Source organism: Trematomus bernacchii, unplaced genomic scaffold (assembly GCF_902827165.1).
Source record: "Trematomus bernacchii unplaced genomic scaffold, fTreBer1.1, whole genome shotgun sequence".
Taxonomy (NCBI): Eukaryota; Metazoa; Chordata; class Actinopteri; order Perciformes; family Nototheniidae; genus Trematomus; species Trematomus bernacchii.
Window position 1 is genome coordinate 1,817,030 of NW_022987685.1, and position 23,910 is coordinate 1,840,939.

A 23,910-nucleotide genomic window follows, 5' to 3' on the forward strand; every position below is an offset into this window, starting at 1 on the left:
TTCTCGAAACTGGTTTTAATTCAAAGTTTAGTTTCAAAGATCTTGACCTTGCCCACAGCAGTTTATAAACTACATACTTAATTAATCCCCCTTGTCAAGGTCAAGTAGAAACTGTAAAACATGGACGAGAAATTCTGAAAGTGCTCATTATAAAAATGGACTTTTGAAAAGGGGCACTTCATTGAGCTCTCTGCAAACTCTTGTACCGAGGATTATTTCATTTAGAAATTTAGATTTTTATAAATATTTTTTATTTCAAGTGCTTTTATGCAGTCACTTGAATGGTGAATTTGAGAAAAGACAAGTGTGATAAAATAAACTCTGATCTAGTGTTGCATTTCTAAAGCCTTTTTTGGGGATGAAAATAAAACTTTTGCAAAAGCATCAAATATCCTTCTTAACAATGAGCTGCAAAATGGCCCCAGACTGTTCAAAAAGTGTCTAGCAGTTTTTGAGAACAGCTGCTTAATATTCTCAAACAACAATGCAACACTTTGCTGGGTCTGCACACTGTTCCTCTTGGCATTCCCCCCCCAAACAACACAAGCAAAGCCTCTCTGAGCTAACTGGCCCGTCCACTAACAGGATTTGGCTCATGATTTTGACATCAGAATCCATACCCTCCGGCTAACCAAAGCAGTATATTTTGCACATTGTGGCGCTTTGCTGAGCACATTTCTTTGCTTGACATTATTAACAAACAGCCAGTCTTGGATATCGGCAATACAATTTAGCTGATAAGGTTTGTTGTGCAAAGATAACTTGGTATTGGATTGAGGCCATGATATTTTGTGCAGCTTCTTGAATTCAACAGCGGTTTGTTTTTATCTTGGCAGGAAAACAAATTCCTCCAAAGCCTCTCTTAACCCACAGGAAAAAGACAATATAGCAGTGCAAGATAGTGATAAATAACCTGAGCCTCTGAGGTCATTAAACAAACTGCATCAAATCCATCACATGAGGTAGACAGTGACGGGCTCATTTCCAAACTGAAATCCAATAGTGTGCAGATGCTGCGTTGACACAGTCGACCACAGCACAATAAAACAGTCTCTCCGTAGTGCAGGTAATATTCACCGTGCTCACGCATGCCTGTGTTGAATTTGATCAAATGTCACGTTTAAATCAATTCAGGTTAAAGGCCTTGCATTAACAACCAGCATTGATTATTTTAACAGTGTAATATGGATCGAATAAATTGTAATAATATTAAGAAAACTGCATTAAATCCATCTTAGAGAAGGCTGCGTCTTGTTCTCTCGTTGAAAGCCATGTAGGCCTAGCACAGTAGACTGGCTAATGTGTTATTCTACTTTATTTTTATGTTTCTTATCAGTACCAAGTGTCCCTAAATCTACTTCACAGTGTGTGGAAAACAATTCAGAGCTGATATTATCTAATATTTCATATGTAATATGAGATTTTTGCCGTTTAAGAAAAACATTGCCATCATTACATCCTAGGTTTTGTATGAGGCAATGTAATAACCTGCCATGTAATATTGCTATTTGGAAATGTGTTTATGTAAGAGAGAGGCAGTTCTTTGGAGAGATGCCTTCATTACGCTTAACTGTGAATACAGCAACTTGAGCGGATGAAAGAGCTGCCATGTTTTAAGCACGCCACAGTAAGATTGTTAGTCTTTAAAACGGGTATTTTGACCATAATGCAGACAAAAAGAAAATATTAGAATGTGTGTAAAACCATATTTCCATGATGAAAAAGAGACTGATTTAGGGCTTTATTGCTTTTGGTATCCAATAGTGCAACACCAGTTTGCTTGCCTCTTTGGCCTGGATATGTGTGCATGCACATGCATTAAATGACCCGTGCCTGAGGGAAAACGTGTGTGCTGCACCTGGTTATTTGTCTGCTTAGGCTAATTACTCTTAAATGACCGCTCTCCATCTTCATCAGGCAGAGAAAGAGTGATGGGAGAGAGAAAGACAGAGAGGAAGAATGCCTCACATTAATTGAGAAAGGGGTCTGACAAACGAGGGGGAGGAAATGGAGAGGGGGGAGGAACATGAGGTGAATTAAAAGAAGAGAGCAGCGACCCAGAGCCGCTGCTCGGGCCAGAGTTCCAGGCCTGCGCCGGCTAGATATGTGTCCGTGGAGGATTCCTGCATTAATACATTCCTCTGTGAAACCATTTGAGGTGATGCACTGTAATGCCGTTTCCCTTTCCTCCTATTTGTCACAGAGCCCCTCTTTTTTTCTCTTCATCCAGCTTGCTTTGTGATACCTCCTTTCATTCTTTCTTTCTTAATCTTTCGTTCCCTCCTCGTTGAGCGCTGGATGTCGCAGCCAGCGTATCCAGCGCTCTGTTCTTGGCTTTGATTTCCTTTTTGAACGTGGGAGTTAAAGGAGTCGCTGCCACATCAGCAATTACTCACCCTCTCCCTCTTCGGTTCTCCCAACCGCTGCAAACTGTTCCTTGGCACAGCGAGGCAGCAAAAGATATTCAAGAGAAGGTCGACTCTGTATCATTGTAATGATTAACAAGCTAAACGACTTGTTTTAAAAAATGGCCTCTCTCCCTCTTTTCATCCCCTCTTTTATTGTTCCTGCATCCTTCTCTTTTACCTGCGTCACCCTTACATTATCCACTCTTAACCCCTCTCCTCCTGCTCTCTGCTCCTCTGGACTTTTATCCCCCTTATATCTTATTTATTTATTTTGCTCATGGCTTATTGAATCTGTTATCCAACTCCCCCCTGCCACTCCTCCTCCTCTCCTTGCTTCTTTCCATTCCTTTATTCCTCAACGCCAAAAGCAAACACATGGGGCTGTAAATAATCCACATCTTGTCCTCTGGTTACACTCAGCGGGGGGTCTGTATCTGTGCGTCCAGGAGAAAAACATTGATAAGAAAATAGAGAACATGCCTAGACGCTCCATTATAAGCCAGAAAACTGTTATAACGTGTGTGTGTTTTGATGTGTGTGTGTATACACTGATGAATGCGTCTCTTGAAGCACTGCAGAATACAAGTGAATAAAGCATTTTGTGTAGTTGCTGTGTTAGTTTACGCCTAGGCATTTGTGTTGTGTGTGTGTGTGTGTGTGCGCATGTTTGGTTTGGTTTTGTGAGCACGTCATAAAATAATTTTAAGGTGATTATAATTGTGCAGTGAAGCATACAGTGAGTGATTGAGAAGTCAGCAGATGAATAAGAATGAGGGATGTAAGAGTGTTTGTGTGTGTGTTTGTCCACACACCAGGGAAGAATCTCATGTGTGTGTGTTGTGTGAGTGCGGGACAGATTGTGTGTTCAGGCTATTTATGATAATGGGAAGGATTCTTATCATGATTATAATCACAGCACTCATTGTTTCTTGTATGAAATATTTGTAATGCCCGCTGCCAACATTGACTCTCTTCTTCTTTATTATGACATTTTAGACATTAGCTGGACGTACTGTTCAAAAAGACCCTGCATAAGCTGACTATTACTCATCATTTGTGAATGGAGATAATTGTTATTCATATGCAGTGATGCGAGAAAGCACACAATGTAAAGACCTAGGAAACAATGCACCCTTTAAACACTTATTCTGCTTCATTTGAGCTTATTTGGAGATGTATTTTTTCCCGTGTTGTCTTGAACTAGCATTCTGCAGAGCTTTGATTTATCTGAATGCTAACATCAGCATGCTAACATGCTCACAAGGACACCAATAACATCATGATTTTGAGAGGTCATGGATCATGTCTCCAATCTTTAAGCATCTTAGCATGCTAACAGTTGCTAACTAGCCCTGGTACAGCTAAGAAAATAATATAATATATTTTTAAAGATATTACAACAATACTTAGTTTCTTTAAAATAATGATTTAAATGTTGACTTGATGATGGTGCTTCTGTAGATTAGAAATGAGGCTTCCCTAAAGTGATTATTATTCATCCTTGTGGGGAAATGAATGTCTGTACAGAATTTCATGAAAGCTATATTAATATTCTATATTTTACTGGATGATTAAAACACTATGGTTAGCTGGTAGCACTACAGAAAGTCAGGGGATCAATATATCAATATATTATAGTTGTAAGGATTCATGAATTTGTAAAAGAAACATTCTTAATTGAAAGAATAGTTGTAGTTTAATCTGGAACTTTTCTGTGAGAGACTTTGGGCATACTGTTACTCATTGAAAGAGTTTCAGTAGTGTGTGTCATATCTGTGTGTTCATATTCTAGTGAGCTGTGACTGAGAAACACAGTTGGATTTGTGGCGCAAACGTTTAATTCAAAACAAAGTGTTAATAACCTGCAGTGAGAAGTGATCCCATAATGCACCTGAGCTACAGCTGATCACCTAAAGCACCACGGATCATATTACTGGAGCTCCTTGATTTGTCCTGGGTCCTTCCTGCTGTGTGGATAGTATTAATAATGTCATAGAAGGTGTTTCTATGGCGATGACCTTTTTTAAGGTTGAGGCTTTATATAAATTACTGTACGTCTCCTGTGCCACTACTGTCCTCTCCATGTGATCCCGACAAAACTGCACCCTTACACGAGCAACAGCGTCTAAACCCAAGGCCGGAATTAATGAAATCCTCATTTGCATGAATTACCATGTCCTAAATGATAAATTAAACTGTAATTTCCATACGATCCGTCCAGTAATCCCATTTGGATTCCTCCTAAGCCTTTCCCGCAGGCTCGGGGCTTCCCAGCCAAGGCGTATCAAAGACTTGACGAAAACCAGAGGATTCGGCATCAAAAGGTGCTGGATCACGGGGAAGGCCCTGGGACCTGGGACAGACATGCGTTAGGGGATAGCAACAGAGAGGGGGATGCATTAGTCCTCTACCAAGCTGAAAACAGAAGAAGTGTTACTGAGATTTAAAGGTTGAGAGTGCCTTCAAAGAGGAGTCGTGAAAAGCTGCTTGGAAGACTCCCTAATGAAGACGTCAATGTCTTTTCTGACTTGATTATGCAGCACAGGGGATTGGTCAGGCACTTTGCATGAGATACTGTACATCCGACCCACTGAAGCCTGCGGTGAAAGGCGCAGGAGCACAAGGTGTGTTTGAACAGACCAATCACGGGTCATGTTTGTCAATATTGTTAGCTTGTCACTCCCCACACAGCGACTAGCCGCGCCACTACCTGCATTCAAATGACTCGTAGTCATAGAGACATGAGTGGAATGTAATGGTGGGAAATGACAGATGAAGTTCCTCCCAGTGAGGAAGCTCTGCCGTGTTGCCTTCGCTGTCTCACACACAGTGGGCCCTGTCACCGCCCCACACTGTGAACCCTGTCGAGAAGATCATTCTGTGTAAAAAGGATCGCTTATAAATTGTCTTGCGTGCGTCTGTATCTCCCCGCCTGTGTTGAGAGAGACTTATACATTCATACATCAAAAGGCTCATCTGTAGTCTGCGCAGAGCACTGGGTTTAATTATGATGGTTTCCTGCTGGGCGCTGGTATAGGAAGAGGAAGACCCACTGACTGCATCCCGCTGCACACGCACACACGGTTCATTTGTTTAAAACCTGTAAATGTAAATTCCTGCAGTAGGGAGAGCTGCAGATGTTGCACAGCAGGATGCACGAGGATGTATAACTTTGTGTTTACAATCCAAGCAATTATTTGCACAAGTCCCTGAATGCATCTGTGTGGGAAGTTCTTATGAAGCGTGCACACTTTACTTACAAACAGAAATCATCTGTAGGAGGAAAGGTCATGATGCTTACAGTATATGAAATAAGGCTGTTGATATTCTAGATGTTCTCAATGAAAAAAAACCTCTTACAAGTTTCATATTAGTCAGAGCCTGCTACAGTTCATTCCTCGGTGCCGTCTACAAATATGGAAGTTTGGTTCATTTCAGACCTTTATTTGATTATGTGCGTTTGCTTCGCGAGGAGAAAATAACATTAGGGATATTTAACTGTGCCGTTGTCTAGCATCCAGGATTTACAGATTTATTTATTTCATACTTCAAATGAATGGCTTTGCAATTACAAAATGTGTAATTGCAGACTATTGTTGTGACTAAGGGCTTCATGAATTAACTTGACTCGTGTTTAATTGGTTTCCGGCAGTGCATGGAAATGAGAATGCTTTATTCTTTTCCTTTTGTAATAGGTTCAAAAAGAGTTTCCAACCCTTTTTAAATTCTGCTCTCCTTGTAGCCTCAATTCTTCCTCACTCTATATCTTCCAGGTTACTCTTCTTTCTACTTTTCTTACACCCTTTTCTTAATGATTTGCTCTCCAAAATTACACTTTATACACTTGTGATATAATACTGTGCGGACAAATTGTCTTCATTTATCTGTAGCTTGTTAAATTGAGTTATCTCTTTGCCTACAGTGTTTGTTTTTCTTCCTCTCTGTAACCTTATGCTTCCCTCAATATTTTCCTTTTCACTGCACTGCTCATTTTTCTCTTTCACGTTATAATCATACCATTTCTACCCCTCCCCTCTCATTGTGGCCTCCATGTTATTCCACCACGGCTCATATTTTACACTCATGTTATCTGTGACTCAGAGGGCATCATTATGTGTGTATCTACCTCCATGTGTGTGTAACAGGTATGTTTCCATTTCCTCACGTGTTGTACATGTGCAGCTTGTATCTTTCTGTGGGTGTTCCAGATGTGCGCTGTGGTTACTGATGCATTTTTAACTACATGTGTGCTCGGTCTGCGGATGCACAAATCTGTGATTGTGTGAGGGCCCTTATTTATCCTCCCGCCTGCTCTCTTTCTCTCTCTATTTGTGACTTCCACTGTGCAATTTTACGATTGAGAGAACCCGGATTGCATTTTATCAGGCCTATATGGGCTTTTGCATTTCTGTGTGTGTCTCCCGGTGTGCATTTTGTTGAGTTGTTGTGGACTCACATAAATGCCATTCTTTAATTTAAAATCTTGATTGGAATGGCACACCCCTCACACTGAGCTGTAGTTTTCACGACTTTTAAGCCAGCGGATTTTTATTACATTTTAGATGAAGTTCTGCGTATTTTACAACTTTTACTTCACTTTAACAAATGACCTCTTTGCCGATTTTTTTGATATAACGACAAATATCCCAGTGACAAATAATGACATTTTGTTTATAAATTTGAACATTGCTGTAGATTATTATCAGGGTTGGGAGGATTACTTTAAACGTGTATTTGTTAATATTACTAGTTACCTGTAAAATAATTTAATCAGTAACCTTAACTGAGTATCAACATATAAAAGTAATGTAACCTGATTACATTGTACATGATAGGCTAAGGGGTGGGACACCTTAAAGCGTTTGACAAATCGCAGCAGATCCTACAGAACAGTACAGCTTACAAAGAAGAAATCCAATCGACTCCTTTTACAACAAACATTATATGCACTTTTAATTTTTTTTATTAACATTGACATCCTGCTAGTAATCCCCAAATGTTTTAAATGTAAAAGTTATCTTAATACGTCTTTTTTTAGGTAACTTTAAGGGAATATGATTACGTAATCCAGTAACATGCCTGCTTATTATGGAAGTAAGTTCATATTATATTGATTAAAAACCTTTTTAAGTTGTAGGAGAAAAAAAGGAGCTCTCGAGTTTAGTTCATAATGTATAGAGGATGCTCTCCAAGGCCACACAAATAACCCCGGACTGATGCTATATGTTCGGCTGTTGTTCTGAGATACACCTGGAATACACAGATAAGAGGGAAGATACATGCAGATGTAAAGTGTGTATATGGGCGCTTCTGCAATTTTCGAATTCACAAATCAGCCTTTTGGCTATTTTTCAATGCCATGTTTACACTCACTGTAGACTCAGCTCCACTTCTTCCATACATTACCTGACTGAATGAAAGTACTGTAGTTCTCAAGAGTGAACGTGGGATGCATGTTTCTTGTTTGAAATGGTTCAAATGGTTCAAAAGTTCATGGTTTCAAGTCAAACCAGGTTCAGAATCATGAACTTTAACACAGTCGAGTCAATATGAAGCGGTAGAGACGGACATACGCTCGATATGAAAGTTTAATCAGACAGCATGGAGTCGACGCACCCCATGACATCAATTTTACACATCAGTTAGACCGTATGTGGGAGAGCGCTCACGGGTGCTGGATCCATGGAGGCTTTGAAACATGGCGCTCTGCAACTCCAGACACATGCTAATGTTCGCCAAGAGTGAATCACAAGGGATGTAAATCTGCTGCTGGAGAAACTGCAAAAGGTCACACCGCGCGCGGGCAGCCATGTTAAAACAAATATGTGCTAAATATTAACCGCAATGATGTTAAAGTGAGAAATCCATGAATTTACTATCAGAGCAACATGAGTATTGAGGCCCTAGCGTTAATGGAAATCCAGCAGGTCTTTCATTCTTACTCACCTCGGCAGCTCATTTCACTCATGAGTTACTACCCCTGTACTTAAATCAGTGCTAACCAGCAGGTGGAGACTTTGTTTGGAATAAAAACCTCAAGACCAAAAGCAATGATTAATGGTTAATTGACCACAAATGAGAATAATTGCTGCCTGTCACCCTACATGATACAGTCCAATGTTGAAGAATAGTGTGATAGTGTGTGTGTGTGTGTGTGTGAAGCACAATAAATCAACAGAAATGTAGTTTTTGGTTTTCTAAAGAAGGGAATAACAGGACAAGTCTCTTGTGGCAATGATTAGCATTTCATGTTTAAAAAATGTCAGAAATGTAATTAAATGGGCCTTATGTTTTTGGGAGTTATATATAGGTTTCTGTGCATGTAAATGGTCTGCAAGGGCACAAATCCCAAAGTTTCCCTAACACTATTCAAAATACATATAACCTCTTTAAGATTACACTTCCCCTGAACAAAATAGCTTCAAGTTTTTCCCCAAAATCTTTATAAGGTGAAGATACTTGCACTGCTCCCAACAGAAATACCGTATCGCTCATCATTTAAATGTGTTAATAAGGACTATATAGGTTGGCAGACACGTTAGCGATGCTGCCGTTTGTTTACAATAATGATCTATCCAGGTATCACAGCTGACTTACTGATCATTAAATAGCACTGTATGTGTAGCATTGTTTTGCCAGCGTCCTTGGCGATGCTTTGATAAATGCATAGAAGAAGTTAATGAGATGATTGCCTTCGCTCCTTACAGTAACACAATGCTTATTATGTATTCATAATATGTGTTGTCATAGGAGTGCAGTTTCGGTGATATATTTAGCCCCTGTTTTCATTGTCTGCTGACATTCATCATTTGAAATAGGGTTTGTTCTGTAATTATTTTCCCCTCCATCCATTCTCTCTCTCTCTCTCTCCCTTCTGTCTGTCTCCCCCCCCCCCCCCCCCCCTCTCATCTTCATGCACTGCCTCTCTCCTTTCGGCCTCTCATCTCGTTCCTCGCCGCCTTCTGGCTGCTGCAGTTAGTTTGCATTCCTCTCCCCACTCTTCCATCTGCTTCATATCAACGAAAGCAGGAATTAATTAACAGTCTGATAGTGGGGCCTGAGAAAATGGAGGAGAAAGTGAGCCGGGGAGGGAATCTAATCAAATAGGATCTTGTTTTTGTGTGAGTGTCGTCCATATTTTCCGCCCCCCCCCCCCCCCTTGCCTCCTTGTCCTCCTCCACTTATGCCCTCCAACTGTTCCTCTTCTGTTGATTCATCTGGTCATCTTTAAACATATTTTGAACTCTTCCCATTTCCTACCTTAATTGTAAAATCAATTATTTATTATGAAAAAATCTCGAGCATTCCTATTTTTTTTTCTGTCAACCCATCCTTTCTCCGCCCCTTTCCCCTCACGTTTATGAGCTGTGATTAATAACCCCCCCCTCTCCTCACCCTTTCTCTCTCAGTGTTCTGTTAGCATCTGCGTATCGAACAGGCAGCATCATGGCTGCCAGCTAAATTGATGTCAAAATGCCATCCTCCTGCCACAATGATTCAAATTTCCTATTTCCTCCCCTCCTGTCTGTCTCTTCGTTTCCCCTCGCCGTTTTCTTCTGTTTGCTGTCTAAAAGCGCCTAATGAAATTCATACAAACAAGATGGGAGGCCGGATGCTTTCCTCCTCTCCGTCACTCACTTGCTTCATCTCCGGTTGTTTTTCTTTCATATTCCCAGTTGTGCCATTTCCCTGTCTTTATTGTCTTCCATCTGTCCTACACACTTTACTCCATCTCTTATTTTTGACTTATTTCTCTATGCGGGCCGTCTTCTCTTTCCAGTCTCATTCTTTCATTTCTGTTGTCTGTGTTTATTCGTGCCACCTATTCCCCCCCGCTTTACACTTTATCCTCGAGTTTTTCAACGTTTCTGTTCCTGCAGGCCCCATTTGGAAGCACATTGGCTATATTTCCAGTTACTTATATATACAACAGTTTCAGTGTGTGTTTGTTTGTGTCTGTGCACATCTGCTAGACAACAGTCTGCATTAGTTTTACCGAAATGAGAAATACATTTCTGTTTTGCTCTTTACCACTTGCCCCGCAGCCATCTTGAAAAGTATATTTACCGGAGACGCATTTTGTGTGTAAGCAAACACAAAAGCAGAGGAAACACACAGACACACACACACACACACGCACACACTCTGAAACAGTGTGGACTAACACGATGTAGTTATAAAAGCAAGGGTTGGCTTCAAAAGGAGTAAATGTTTTGCATTTCAAGGCCATGTGTGGGAGGTGGAGAGACAATGGGAGATGAAAGGAGGAGAGAGAGATATCGGTGGATGAGAGTGAAATTAAAAAGCAAAAGAGAGGGTAAAGAAATTATTGACAAAACTTTTAATTGAAAAGTTCTTTGTGCACTTTCGATCTTTTCCCGCAGCCTCACTTTCTTCTGGCATACACTCACCTCCCTTTCCCTCCCTCCCTCCTTCACCTTTTCTCTTCCTTTCTTCCCCTCACCCACCTTTTCCATTTCTTCATCTTTATTATCACATAAAATAAACTAGTTTGACATTTTAGGAAATAGGCTTTTTCACTCTGGCTGAGAGTTGTATATGAAGATTGATCCCTCTCCCATAGCTTTCCATTCAATATCCCTCTAGCCTCACTTCCTACGTCCATCCATCCTTCCTTCCCTCCTAACTCCCTCTCTCTTCCTTTCACCTTTCCTCCCTCCCATTGCCTCTTTGCCTTCATTCCTTTTGTCCTTTTGAGCGAGGCCAAATCAAATCCTGCCACACTCCCACTTTTTTCTCTCTTCTTTATCCTCCTCCACACTCCCGCTGCCTCTGCTTCCCCTCTCTTCATTTTCTCGCTCTCCCGCGTGGAGTTGGGAATGTATAGCTGTCATCTTGTCTCTTTTTTTTATTTATCTCTCAATCTATTTCAACCCAGTGGATCTCAAGAGTGGAGTATAATATTTACTCTACCTCCGTGACTTTTTTTTCAATCTCTTACGGCCACAACAAGCTGCTTTCCTCTCCTCACTTTACTCCTCGACGTTTCTTTTCCTCCCTCTTCCCCTTTTAGTTCTGGGCGCCCAGCCACCCTCTTCTCCCTCGCTAACGAGCTCTGAGTGAAACGACTGAAAATGATATGCAATTAGTACTCAGCCTTCATGCTCTGCGTGTGTGTGCGTGCACATGTGACAGATTGAGACGGTCTGTGTGTGTGTGACGTTCTGCTAAGCATTTCCTAATGTATTTTCCATGTACTGTGATAATGTACTCGAGTGAGGGGAAGTCTTGCATGTGTGTGCATGCATGTGTGTTACCGGCAGATATCATGAGTGCTTTCTCAGGTTCTCTTGTATGCATATTCATATTTCTAAAGATATTTAATGGGATGGAATAAGAAAGGGTAAGTTAGTGTCAGGGCTCGAGCTTAAGGACGTCCCGTCGTCCCGGGGCCGAAAAAAATAGGGTCGGGGAGGATAAAAAATAATCTTGGGACGAATTTGGGACGAGAGTTAAAATAAAAATACCCTGATAACTCTACTACAGTACGAACGGCGATGAAAATGAAACTGACTGCACGTTTTGTGTAGCACACAGTTATTAAACCTCCTTGTCAACATAAACACACACGCACAAAACATTTAGCAAACCGCGAAATACACACACACACACACACACACACACAGCTGTGCCCGCAAACTCCTGGCCCGCAAATTATTGGGTCTAGCTATGTACTGAGTGTGTGTATTTCGCGTTGAGTGATGTACAATGACAATGGCATCCCGTGGAGGAATTCTGCAATTGTTTACGTTACATCACGAAAACGCACAGCAGAACCTAACCCTGGAGCGCCGGCCTCTTTATTTACTAACTCCTCTTCATCCCCTATGGGTAATAAGGCTGAGATGAGAACTCTCCATCGTATTTAGTCCTTAGCAATATGCTGCGTCTCTCCCCATGTAGGGATGGGTACCGAGCCCCGGTATTAAACGGGCCCCGGGCCGGAATTATTAAAGACAGTGGTAGCGTTAAGCTCCGACGTTATCTGACTTTTTATCGGTAGTGGAGACATTTAAAACATATATGTCATGTATTATTGCTACATGAACATTATATCGCAGTTTTAGTTTCGCCAACTCCGTTTCTAATATGCAATAAGTCTACAAAATGCGTCTATGATGTATTTTCGATCTTATTTTCGATCTTTCCAATCCAGACGAGAGAGCTCTCTCCCCCGTCTGTGTGCGAGGGGGCGGGGCAGTTTGTAAAGGTCTCCTGACTGTGTTACAGACTGTCATCCTGGTTAGTGGTTACTCTGGGTTCTGTCTTCTGTCTTCAGGACAGAGTGTTGGATGTTTTTGATAATTGGATAGAACTTGATTGGATTCAATATTAGAGTAACTTTCTCGCTTGTGTGTTTTTTTTAAATATATTTGGCCTTTGTTTATGTGTTTGACTGATTTACTCAATTAAAAAGGTTGATGAATTATCATCTAATGATTTGTATGATGTTTTATTTATGTTAAAGGTCACTTTGAATGATTTTAACTAATGATAATGTAGAAAAACTAATATTTTAAATTCGGGACGGTCCACATTAATTTCGGGACGGCTTAGATTGTATTTCGGGACGGTTCCGGGAGGATGGTGAAAGAAGTTAGCCGAGAGCCCTGGTTAGTGTGTTCAGGTGCTCCACCCCTCATGTCATAGGTCAGCACTTCATACATCCCCTGCTCTGATTTCCTCCTCCCCAGTGATCTAAATCCTCACACAACTCAAGGCGGACAAGATATTCATTTTAATAAAATTAGATTTGAATGAAACCTTCATTGCTCTCTTGACTCTAGAGATGACCCGCAGTAATTCTACGATGATGATGATCAAGTCTTGCCTTTTCATCATATGGAAGCATACTATCGTTTTTCTTCAGCATACATTAGCACCAATTATAACTTTCCGCCAGGACCTATGCATGATGGTTAATAACGTATATGTTTGCAGGTTGGACAAGCTAGGCTAGCAGAGTTATACTACTGAATCAACTATGATAGACTGATTATACTATATTATATTAATTATTTAAAAAAATGGATAGGCAACCCATTGGATACCTAAAGAAGCAGCCAAGGGTGCCACAAGACAAATGTAATTCTTTCATGATGTGTTTTTGCATTCCTTTAATCCCAGTCAAAGAATAAAAACCATAGCAAAATGATATTGCATGTCACACTCTGTCAAAAATATCAAAGAGAAAGAAATAAGCAATACATATTTATCACCATAGTTATTAATATGATGCTGCATATTAGACACTATGAAAGAGAAATAAATAAGCCATAAATATTCATCACTATAGTTTGGACCACAAAAGTAAGGTATTGCATAGCAACACGAGAGGCTTTTCAACTGGAGTTTTCCAGGTACTCCAGTTTATATAAAATGATGTGAGTGACATATTGGCAGAAAAGGCTAAATCAAGGACGATTCCCTCGTTTCTCCATCTATACATATTGAATGCAGGTTTAATCATGGATGTTATACTGTCATTCTGGAAAACGGGCTCATATACTGTAGGCTACTTGGCTTCACAAGAAAAACAGAAACAAATATATATTAGCAGTAGTGTATTTGTGTAGTGCATTTTTGAATTGGCATCAGGAGGAATTCATGTATGGTTTTATAATATGATCTTGCAAATCCGAGCCTCTCTTACCTTTAGTCTTTAAAAAGGCGCAGCTTCCATTGTGTTTGATGGTAATATATTCCTCATTATCCAATCTGTAAAAGTCCACCTAGTTAATGTTGATGTCATGCTGCGCTGCAACAAAATGCTGTGTCAGGTTTTAGTATGCTACTCTGTTAAAGGAGAGGTGTCATGCTTTTCCGGTTATTACCCGTCCCCTTGTGTGTTATGAAGGTTTTTATGCATGTAAACGGTGTGCAGAGTCAAAACCCTCAAAGTACACCCTGTAGCGAGTAAAACTCTAACACAGAAAATACCTCCCCAAAACGCCTCGTTGGAGATACGTCACTGCCCATTTGAGTCTTCCATTTCGTTCCGGGTACGGCATGATGTCAAGCGGTACCCGGAACGAAATGGACCAATCCCGAAGAGCCGTTACGTTACGTCCGCGGAGCCGTTACGTTAAGCCCCCGCTGATTGGTCCAAATTGACCGATCCACGGACTTCCTCACACACACATCTGTGTGCAGGGAGCAGGCAGCTCAGCTGATTTCTCCTCCCTGGCTGCAGGCTGATAACAGACAGTTGGGATCGCGGCAAAATTCTCTCTGCAGACCCATTCTCACAGCGTTTATCAACCTTTTTCTTACTCAATATCAAGCCACACTTATTGTTTTTACTTCGGCTGTGACTTTGTGTGTGCTCAGGATGAGTTTGGCTGTGTTTCTCTATGTATCCTAAACAAGGAAACAACACCTCCACGGAGCTCAGCGCGATTCACAACGTCCTGACCAATCAGAGCACACTGTGCTCACAGGGAGGGTGGGGGCTGGAGCTTTGGGAGCTACAACGAGCCGTTAAAGGCAGATAGTGAAATTCAGTGAATACAAGTAGTTTACAGAGATGCTGCATGAGAAACCAATGTGAGTTTGGAAAAATGCACAGTATAAATCTATTCTAGTAGACCTCAACAATGGAATTATGATCAGTGGAAATGGCCATGACACCTCTCCTTTAAGACTCCCTGCTTTAGCTCGGATAAAACATTAGCATCAAAGTTTATACTACGAGACATTGACCTGGACTTCAGATGAAAGGCATGTTTGAAGCTTTTTGGAAGGGAACCCCTTCAGTCCAGGCTGAGTTTAGACTTCCAGCACCATGACAGCTGATCTGATTTATCATGAAGTGGCGCTTTATTGCTGAATGCAGATTTTTTTTTTCATCCACTGTGAACTTTCTCCAAAACATAAGGCCAACTGGAGACACACTTGGATAATCAAACCATTTTTTTTTTATTGCCACGAGAAAATGTGTTCAGCTCCATAAGCTGAAATATATAAGATAAAGTTCAGACGTGTGTGCATATAATTTATGCACTGGAGATTTAATTTCAGCTGCCTGTGGGAAATATATTATATATATGCTATATATAGCATAGGAAAGATTTACACTGCTTTTTCCACAAAAGATTTACAAGCTGCTGCTATCAAATGTGGCTAATATGCAGGAATGTAGCCAGAGTTGAGTTGTGAATCATTAGCCTCCATGTGGCTCTGCTGTCTAATGCATGTATCTCTTAGGGTTGTGATCTCATCAGAGAGAGAATGTGAGATATTTACAAGCATATCTGAAGCCTTAAGCAAGGTTGTAAAAATACACAGGAGTACCAAATGCAAAATGTACTTTGCTGCGAGGTAAGGGCACTGCCAGACTTTGAAAGAACAGATTCGGTGAGTAGACCCATGTTCTATGACGCTTGTGGGGGTATTTTTCTTTTTAATTTGTCAGACATCAATGAAATTGGCAGCTATTCAGAAGACAGCCAGAGATGCCATGCAGGAAAGTAGACATGCAACATGAGGCCTGACATCTTAAAATATGTATTCATGCTTTACCGTTAACAGAAAAGAAAGTAAAGTTCACACCTTTGACACAGAGAGAGCCAAAATAAAGAAGGCATAAAAAAGGCCCAGGCATAGAAAAGACAAGATGTTGGATCTTGTTTTGGATTTGTTTTTTAGGAAAATGCAAAATAAAGATTTGGATTGATGTGCATAGATATATAGAAAGTGTAAATGTGTTTTGACATCCCTCAAAAAAGGGATTGATCGAAGCATTCCCAAAAAGTGTATCCTAAATAACATTGTTTTGGGTGTGTAGCATGTAGCAGGGTTAGAACATCCCCTATCTCCGAAAATACGGTAATGGGTTAATGACACTATTATTGGTTAATATATTTGCTGACAAAAAAAACGAATAATCCCCACAGTGGTTATTCCCATGACGTTATCGGGCTCCTAGCATACCAGAAAAGGAGTCAGATTTTCCACTTGGTTCCAATACGCTTGTTGTAATTTGCTTGCTTGCTTATTTTGGGAAATATGCACTACTAAACCTCAAAATCACCTGAAATGATAAAGGCTTTAAGGCAGGTCCTGCGTTAGTGCGTAATTGTTTTTTCGAGGCGTTGTGCTGTGGAGGACGCCTGACTCCAAATCTAAATGACTTGCTAAAATGCTGCATATTCCTAAATAAATGTCTGTTTAATCACATTTCCACCAACTAATTGACACGGAGCCAAACGGGGGCCATGTAGCGCTGCTGCTCAGGAGGACTTGTTGGGGTGCTCGGGCTGAGGGCGGGATATCATTAAAGTGCCAACTGTAGTGTGCTATGTGCACAGGGGCCGATGGGTACTTACACCATAGGTACATACACAATATGGAGAGTTGGAGGATGTGGGGGACAACAAATTATAAGATTATATTAGTAAACTTAGTTAGTATTAGTATAATAGAATTGTAACACATTTAGTTAAGATTAACTTTGATAAGCTCTCTCGCTATGTCACTTCAATATTTCACTGTTATGTTCCTTTCTCATAGCCCTTTTTATCCTAAATACTTATATTTCTCTTTTTGTCTTCAGTGCACATTTATTGATAATAAAATGCATCAAAAAGTACCCTAAAAATCTAAAATTTGGAAAAATGTTCTAGTCATATTGTACATCTGTGTAAGGTATATATAATAAGAAATATATCTGGTGATATAATAACAAAAATACCATAAAGTAAAGAAGCCTTATTTTTCTATAGCCTTATATACTATGTTTTCTACATAAGGTATACATCCATATATATATATATATCATGTATCTGTCATCAAAGACCACTCTCTGTAGTCAAGCGGTGATTATTTCTTGGTCTTTACGGCAGATGAACAAGTAATGGTTATTCCTTTTTAAATTGATACATTGGGTGGCAGTTATGATGGGTATTATGATTTGAATATACTGATTTCTTCATTGTACTAAGTTCAAAGTCAAATTCTCAGACGTGGTCATGTTTTAGGATGTGTCCCCCCCCGACTCTTCCTCGTATGTTTCAGGTTAATCCTCCTGGTCTCTAACACAGCCAACTGTTACTCAGCTCCTATTGTCATCTCATTTGTACTCAGTGAGCACAATGTTCTGTAGTGCGTTTTCCAACTTGGCTGAAGGCGTCCCCTCATCCTCTTCCTGTGTAGCGCCGCCTTATTGTGGAACTTGCTAATGATCCGAGGGACTTTACTCTGTAACTGGCTGCACTGAGGGACAGATGTTGCTGCAGGCTCTTTAATTTGTCTGAGTCAAATTAGAATACAATGAATTCTATAAACCCTCCAGGGTCGTCATTCAATCAGCGCTGCCTTGTGTTTTCAAAGCAGAAGAATTATGCAAGGAAAAGAAAAAGGGTCAAACTTGATTTATTATTTAATTCTATAAAAAGAAAAAGTCCATGCCAAGTGTTTGGACTCTGGAGGAATCATTAGGTTGGTCTTGTTTGGTAAATAAATACTAAAGGCTTTCTTTATTGTGTAGGGAGGGAGCCAGTTAGACGCACTTTGGACAGTTTGGATACTTTTGTTTTAAAGGCTGACAAAACAAATTAATAAGCAAAAATATTTGTTAGTATTCTGTGTCCTTGTCTTTGTCAGCCTGAATAATAAATGATCAAAGAAAAAATAATTCTTCTGAATAAATGTGTGATGGACTTAGAGTTTAGTTTATGTGACAGGGAGGAAGCAATTTAATATATTTTCAACACGGAGATGAAACTGATTAAATTAGTAGTTTAAAAACTCAAATTTCCATATCACATATTACAATACTAATTTTACGAATACACTGTTGCAATTTACAGTACATTTTTCAATACTAGGTCAATTTAGTGTGAGCTTTTAGCCAGCATTCGTCCATGTTCAGGATGTTTTATCATAAATTAATTTGATTTCAGATGGTAATGTCTTTTAGAGTTGACAACACTTGATTGTAAACATTTTTATCTACAATATGCTATTTTACAGTTTTGTTTTCTTGAAAGAAACTCTGGGGCCAGACTGATGATACATTTCAAAAATAATTTGAGAAAACACTGCATTCAAACCCAACAGTTGACTTTATCCTCAAACATTTATCTCTTGGCGACAGTTCACTAGAAAGCCCGTTCCCCGTAGAGAGCCGTTTGGACCCCACAAAGACAAGCAAATCATCTAAATCTGGAAACAAATTGGTGCGCTGATTAAAGTTTAAAGTTCTGCAGAATCGTTTCCATAACCACTGTCAGGGGCATCGCTCATAACGTGACTCCTTTCATTGTGTCCTTTTTATTATTTAAGGACACGCTGTCTAATTTAAAAAGATTCCAACATATTCATGGAGTGTAACAAAAACATGGCGCGAGCGGCGGTCCAAGTTATCACGGAGGGATCTGCTTATTCTACCAACACATTTCACACCAGGCTGATGCATAATTGTCCTTCTGTTTGGCCAGAATGTGGATATCAGCTAATTGAGACATTAAGGAGACGCCAGCCAAGACGGTGTCCAGAATGGCCGCTTGTTTGGGAGCCTTCTGTCTCTCCTCACCCTTAAAGGCAGTTTGTGTTTGGCAGAGGGTTGGGCGCAGGAACACAGCCATTTAAAACATTTAGTGTCCCCTCCCTCTGTGTCTGGGCACTGCTGCATTTAAAGTCTCTCCAAAAAAACAATAAAGACAGAACACTTTCATACATCTTGGCTGTGCATTAGACTGTACGAGGTCAGGAAGCTTAACCCAGCCAGTCTCATTTGAGCTTTACATTTAAATAAATGCATACCAATGAGCCCGGGTTACTTCTCCTGGAAATAAGAACATAACTTATCTATGACCTTCTCACTTTTAAATTATTGCTAATATTGGGTAATTGCTGAATAAATATAATGTACTCCTACGTCTACAGTATGTGTGTGTGGGGCAATGGAATACTTGCTCTTGTAACATTTGCACTTTTATTTGCTTGGGTCTACTTAAAATTTGACAGATGTTGAAGTTTAAAAATGGTAGTATTGCTACTTTAAGTAAATAAAAGATCTGGCTACTTCGACCTTTGTGCTGAGATAAAGTCTAGGGCATGCACCAATTGATCAAACCAAACAATTAACAGTTAAATAAAGAAGTATGTCAATATAGAATATATATATATATATATACCATGTGACACAAGGGGAGCTCTATACTTTTTATTTTGAAATGAGATTATCAATTGCACACAAGCAGAGGTTTACATGTTACACAGTGTTGATGTATTTTCCTAGTCATATTTGCATTGTACTCACTTAATGTGACAGTTTTAGAATATTTATAAACCTGCTTGAGACTGGATTTCATTTGAATGCAATGCCTTGTACAGACTTGCAATTCAACTGATGCCAAGCTTTTACTCTTTAAACATTCTTTGTTGCATTCCTTCCAATCTATAATCACACAAAAGTTTATGTTGTGTTTAGTTGTTTTCATGTGTTTCCTGCTCGCTTCCCCAGGGGCCATTGTTCCATCAACATCAAATTATAACTTGTAATAGTTTGTTTTATTTTAATCTACTTTGTTTTAGCTATTAGGATGTATCCATGAGGGATTGGTTTACTTGTCACGCACCAGAGATTCAATTGTTTAAATGAGAAGTGTTGGAAAATATCCTCACCTCCACTGCAGAGCCATGAATAGCTATTCTAGGGTTTTTACACACACCATTTTCGGGGTTTAAATGTATTTATCTTTCATGTTCTCTGTCCCACAGTGTGGACCTGGTGCACGCCCAGCTGCATGTGTGTGAGGGCCGCAGCCTGCCTGAGCTGTCCCTCAATCAAGACAAGATCAGAGTGAACGGCTGCGCCATCCAGTGCAGAGTGACCACCGAGGACCCGTCCAGAGGCTTCCAGCCCGACACCGGCAGGATCGAGGTAGGGGTCACCTTGGAATGACTTTCAGGTTATGTGTTGCTGCGGTCAGGGAGACCACATGTCGACAGAGGAGCAATTACTCCTCTGTGAGATGTCATTTCTGGAGTCTGGAGAAAATCTGTCGACATTTTCTGGTAAAAATATGTAAGGGATAAAAGGGATTGTTCTTCCCCATGGGGGGCAACATAAGGACCATGCATAAGAATACATCAGTCGCAAAAAGAGAATAGATGATTTAATGCCAGATATAGTTGGCTATTAGCTAGCAGTCTCCGGCCAGATACAAACATAACAATCGGCCAATACTTAAACATTATTTATTATAAAAAAGACACAAGTACAACTATAATACTATTCATTTCATCCAAAAACTCAGATTACTGTCAAGTTAATGTTGAACAGTTACATTTGTTTTGCACCTTGGGACAAAGTGTGAAAGTCTGTGGCTTGAAGCATGTTCCAAGGCTTGATGGCCCTAAATGAAAAGGCAAAGTGTGCGGCGGCAGTGCGCCTCAGTGGGATCTTCAAGTCTGTGTTTACAGCAGATCTTGAGGTTCTGCCCAAATTCTCACAGTGGAGCTGAAAAAAGCTGCTCAATAGTGGAAAAGCAGCATTTTATCTTGAATACTAATACAGAATGAGATTTTTAATCTTGATGTTTTTTTTTATTGCGGTGTCCAGCCAAACAAAGACAGAAAGCATGGCTTTTGCCAGTACTTGCAACTTTAGCAATGACAGCAGTTTGTATTTCACTCAGATGGTGCATTAAACACTTCGAGGCTGGGTTAACACTGATTGGTAAAACGCCAGATCCCAACTGGGCTCCTGATTAATTATACAATATAGTACTTTCTGCTTTTAACTAAGCGAAAATGTAGGCAGTTTCAGAAGAGACCATATGTTATATAGTGTATACTTAGCCTATAAAGCAGCATGGCATCACATTAAAGTATTCTTCCCCAGCCTGGTCTCTGCAGCATACATCTGCAGGTGTATCAACACACACTAGGGATGTGCATCTCCATCACCGAGGCCGATGCGATGTGCATCTCGATACGTTGCCAACGATACGTTACATTAACGATACATTTGAAGCACCAGGCGATACGATATGATACGATTCACCCCTGTTGCGATACAGTTCGATACAACATTATGCGATTCGGGGCGATACGATGCGATTCAACACGATGCAAAAATAATGATACAATTCAATATTGTACGACAGAGGATTTTGTTTTATTCCTTATATGCAGCAAATCATAAATCAACAAAAAAGTGCTTTACATATTTGCTTCTCTCTACTAGTACCCGCATCCCATTATGCTGTTTCTTTTTTACCTTAAAAAAACAAACACTTGGTCCTTTCACAAACAGGCCTTTTCATAACTGCTTACAATTCTAAGGAAGACATTTAAACTATTATTGGCAGTCAGTCTGCTGTATACTAAACACCACTCTCACTGACAGAACACCTCACTGAGTGATTTAACTCATGTCTTACTTTCAGGTTTTTATTTTCAGACGCAGACCCCACGTCGTACTAGCTTACTTGTGTACTTTAAAGTGGCACGGCATCGTTTACAATTTGAGAGCGATTTTTCAAGTTGTCCGTCTTTCTTGAAAAATCCGAAGTGTTGCCAAACGTTTGATTTGTAGATATTTTTCAGTGCGCTGTGTTTCGCTTTCTCCTCGACTTCCATGTTTGTTGATAACTGAGACTCTCGGCCTCCGTAGTGGCGAAGCGAAGAGCAAAGATCGTCTCTGCTGAGTGCTGACAGGATGAGGGGATATTATATGAATGAATCGTTTTTTTACCAATGCAAAGACGCTACAATCGATGCATCGTGAGTTCAACCCAAACTGTAGCCGATGTGCACTCTTTCAACTGGTGCACTCGCATTTTGAACGTGTATGCCGGTGCACCGATGCGAATCGGTGAATCTTCACTGCGCTAATGAGAGCGACAAACTGAACAATGAAGAGCTGAGAGTGGATTCTCCTTTATAGCACACTCAGTGTTTTCATTCACACAGTCTATACCAGAAATATCAGCTAATATAGCTTTGTGCTAATAAGAGAAAACATGTCCTCCTGAAATAAGTGTGTGTGCACATGTGTTCAGTTACAGCTGCAGGGATCAACCAGCACTTGAATAATGGGTCTGTCACATTGATCCATATATTAACTTTCAGCCCTGCAATTATAAACTTGCATTGCCATGTGAGGCCTGTGAGTGGGAGGCTGTGATTTCCCCTTATTTCTGTATGGCTGACTGTGTGTATCTTTATCTCTGTGAGAGGGATGTATACCGTGCCTTTAGTGTCCATGTGCATTTGCATGAGAGGACAGGTGATTTTCTTTGACTGTCCACATATGTGATGACGTATTTGACTCTTTAGGAGTGCTCTGTGTATCCTTCCACATGGCACACATCCTGTGAATCACGCCATTTCTCTTTGTGTCCCTATAAATCTTTCTCTCGCTGATGAGGTGTGACCCTCTATGCTTTTTGCTGTCATGCCTTTGCCCTTCACCCTGGACTGTACACCCACCTCCTCTTCTTCCACCCCATCCCTTTCTTTAATGTGTTTCTTTCTGCTGATTCTTTATTAGCTTGTTTTAAAGCCTTAACAGTGTTTCCAAGTGCTTTACGAATAATTAAATGGCAATGAAAGCCAGTTTGAATCAATACAAATGGCACATTAGTTAAAACAAGGTTTAATGGGAACAAAACAGCCATTTTATCAGAATGAAAACAAATCACGCCATGTATTAAAGTTAATGTTAAGAGATAATGGTGATTCTGACCCCAGCCGAGGATAGTGCTTAAAAAGCCTTCTGGCTATGTCTGGCCTCTGTTTGTACCCTAGTCTACTCTCTGTTTTAGGACAACAGTTCATTTAACTCTTATAAAGAGACAGTTCACCCTAAAAACAAAAACGTACATGTTCTTCTTTCGTATAGTGCTATTATCAATCTAAAATGTTGTGATGTTGCAAGTGTTGTCAGCACTTTAATGTAGGAACTATTTTCTCTCCACTCATGATTTCTGGAAAGAGACATCGCTCTTGAGATTTTTCCAAATGTATTTTTTTGTTTGTTTGAGCACCATGAACTGAGTGCCATCTAGTTCCATTAAATTGGAGAGAAGGCAGACATGTCTACGACCTACACTCAGCCCCTCACACCACAACAACATGGATTGGAAAAAAAGCACTGCAGGTAGAGGAAAAATTGTTTTTTATTTGGGTGAACTCAACAGAGCAGATAAGCAAAAAACAGCTAACATGGTGTGTTTTCCCCTCAGTTTTCTTGGCTGTGGTGTCAGAAACATTGATTTACAGCTGAGCAGTGAGGGGAAGCTGATCAATGATATTATCTGCATGTCATATTTACTGCCATTGGGGAACTATGCATTTCGCAGAGACCCTCTGGTTTCTTACTGTTTCTCCCCTTCTTTCCACTTGTCATGGATGCCGTGAATAAAATACTGCCACTGCTGCATGGTGGCTTTACACACTGGCTTTTGACTCCTTGGATGTGATTGAATTCGCCCCGCACCGCTGGCTTTCCAATCAAACAAATCATCGT

General features: G+C 40.3%; 1 protein-coding gene across 2 annotated transcripts in view; it reads left to right on the forward strand.

Annotated features, from left to right (window-relative positions):
* pcxb (pyruvate carboxylase b) overlaps positions 1 to 23,910 on the forward strand; it is a 286,683-nt gene that overhangs the window by 67,369 nt on the left and 195,404 nt on the right. For both annotated transcript variants that reach the window (XM_034136581.1, XM_034136582.1), the window contains exon 11: positions 20,154 to 20,316. In XM_034136581.1, the coding sequence (XP_033992472.1) occupies positions 20,154 to 20,316 (163 nt within the window). The remainder of the gene's footprint in view (positions 1 to 20,153; positions 20,317 to 23,910) is intronic.